Source organism: Colobus angolensis, unplaced genomic scaffold, assembly GCF_000951035.1.
Source record: "Colobus angolensis palliatus isolate OR3802 unplaced genomic scaffold, Cang.pa_1.0 Scaffold1, whole genome shotgun sequence".
NCBI classification, from domain to species: domain Eukaryota; kingdom Metazoa; phylum Chordata; class Mammalia; order Primates; family Cercopithecidae; genus Colobus; species Colobus angolensis.
The window spans coordinates 12,504,802-12,506,380 of record NW_012110918.1 but is presented as its reverse complement, the minus strand read 5'-3'; the positions used below and the strand labels follow the sequence as shown (position 1 = coordinate 12,506,380).

At 55.0% G+C, this 1,579-nt stretch overlaps 1 protein-coding gene across 2 annotated transcripts in view; it reads left to right on the top strand.

Annotated features, from left to right (window-relative positions):
- The window catches only part of RHBDF2 (rhomboid 5 homolog 2 (Drosophila)), a 21,728-nt gene that overhangs the window by 9,742 nt on the left and 10,407 nt on the right, over nt 1-1,579 (top strand). For both annotated transcript variants that reach the window (XM_011950444.1, XM_011950377.1), the window contains one exon: nt 1,199-1,369. In XM_011950444.1, coding sequence (XP_011805834.1) covers nt 1,220-1,369 — 150 coding nt within the window. In that variant the 5' untranslated portion in view covers nt 1,199-1,219. The remainder of the gene's footprint in view (nt 1-1,198; nt 1,370-1,579) is intronic.

Below are 1,579 nucleotides of genomic sequence, written 5' to 3'. Positions count from 1 at the left end.
TGATTTTTTTTTTTTCAATGAGCATATGCCACTTTTATTGTTAAACAATGTTCTCACTATGGGGGAAAAGTGCCAGACAGGTGGCAGTTTTAGTTATCTTTTTTTTTTTTTTGAGACATTGTCTAGCTCTGTCGCCCAGGCTGGAGCGCAGTGGCATGATCTTGGCTTACTGCAACCTCTGCCTCCCGGGTTCAAGCAATTCTCATGCCTCAGCCTCCCAAGTAGCTGGGATTATAGGCGTGTGCCACCACTCCTAGCTAATTTTGTATTTTTAGTAGAGACGGGGTTTTACCACATTGTCCAGGCTGGTCTCAAACTCCTGACCTCAGGTGATCTACCTGCCTCAGCCTCCCAAAGTGCTAGGATTACAGGCATGAGCCACGCGCCCAGCCAGTTTTAGTTATCTTTGAAAACTGAACTGGGGCTGGGCGCGGTGAGCTTGTACCTGTAATCCCAGCACTTGGGAGACCGAGGCAGGCAGATGGCTTAAGCCCAGGAGTTCCCGACTAGCCTGGCTAACATGGAGAGACCCCACCTCTACAGAAAAAAGACAAGAAAAATAAACTGGGCGACCCTGGGGGACAGGGACCAGCACGGTAGGTTTCTCATCTCTTGGCCCACCTCGGCCTCCCAAAGTGCTAGTGCTACAGGCATGAGCCACCGTCCCTGGCCTGCATCTTCGTGTTCTTTTCAGGCTTTGTTTCTTGCCTGGAGCGGAGAGATCAGAAATTGAATGAAGTAGTAAGTTGAGGACCTCCCAGACCCGTATGGTCCGGGATGCAAATGATGTTCAGAAATAGACCTCACTCCAACCACTGGGCATGAAGTTCAGCCTGGTTCAGGCTGGGTTTAGTCCCCAGGGATGTTTGTTTTTGGGTGTGTGTGTGTGTGTGTGTGTGTGTGTGTGCGTGTGTGTGTGTGGTTTTCAGACAGAGTCTTGCTCTGTTGCCAGGCTAGAGTGCAGTGGCGCGATCTCAGCTCACTGCAACCTCTGCCTCCTGGGTTCAAGCCATTCTGCCTCAGCCTTCCGAGTAGTTGGGATTACAGGTGTGAGCCACCACGCCTGGCCCCCCAGAGATGTTTGAACCAACTTTAGGCATGTCGGTTCTCGGCCTGGGCTGCGTGCCCTGGCGTCAGGGTCCTGACACCCTGCCACCCCTTCCACCGCCCACCGCTGCTCTCTTGGTCTCCATTCCAGCCCTCCCACCGCCTGCCCACAATGGCCTCTGCTGACAAGAATGGCGGGAGCGTGTCCTCTGTGTCCAGCAGCCGCCTGCAGAGCCGGAAGCCACCCAACCTCTCCATCACCATCCCGCCACCCGAGAAAGAGAACCAGGCCCCTGGCGAGCAGGACAGCATGCTTCCTGAGGTAAGGGGGCTGGCCTGGGGGCTCACTGTCCTGCCACAGGCAACAGATGTGCCCATGTGACACCCTCTGGACAGTTTCACTTCCCAGAGGGGCTCCTTCCTGAGCCACAGCTGCTGCCTGTGCAGCCCTTGACTCAGGCCCCACCCCCTCCTTCCTGGGCCCAAAATATCACAGGGAGTAAGGCCAGGAACCAGGCTCACTCTCACCGTG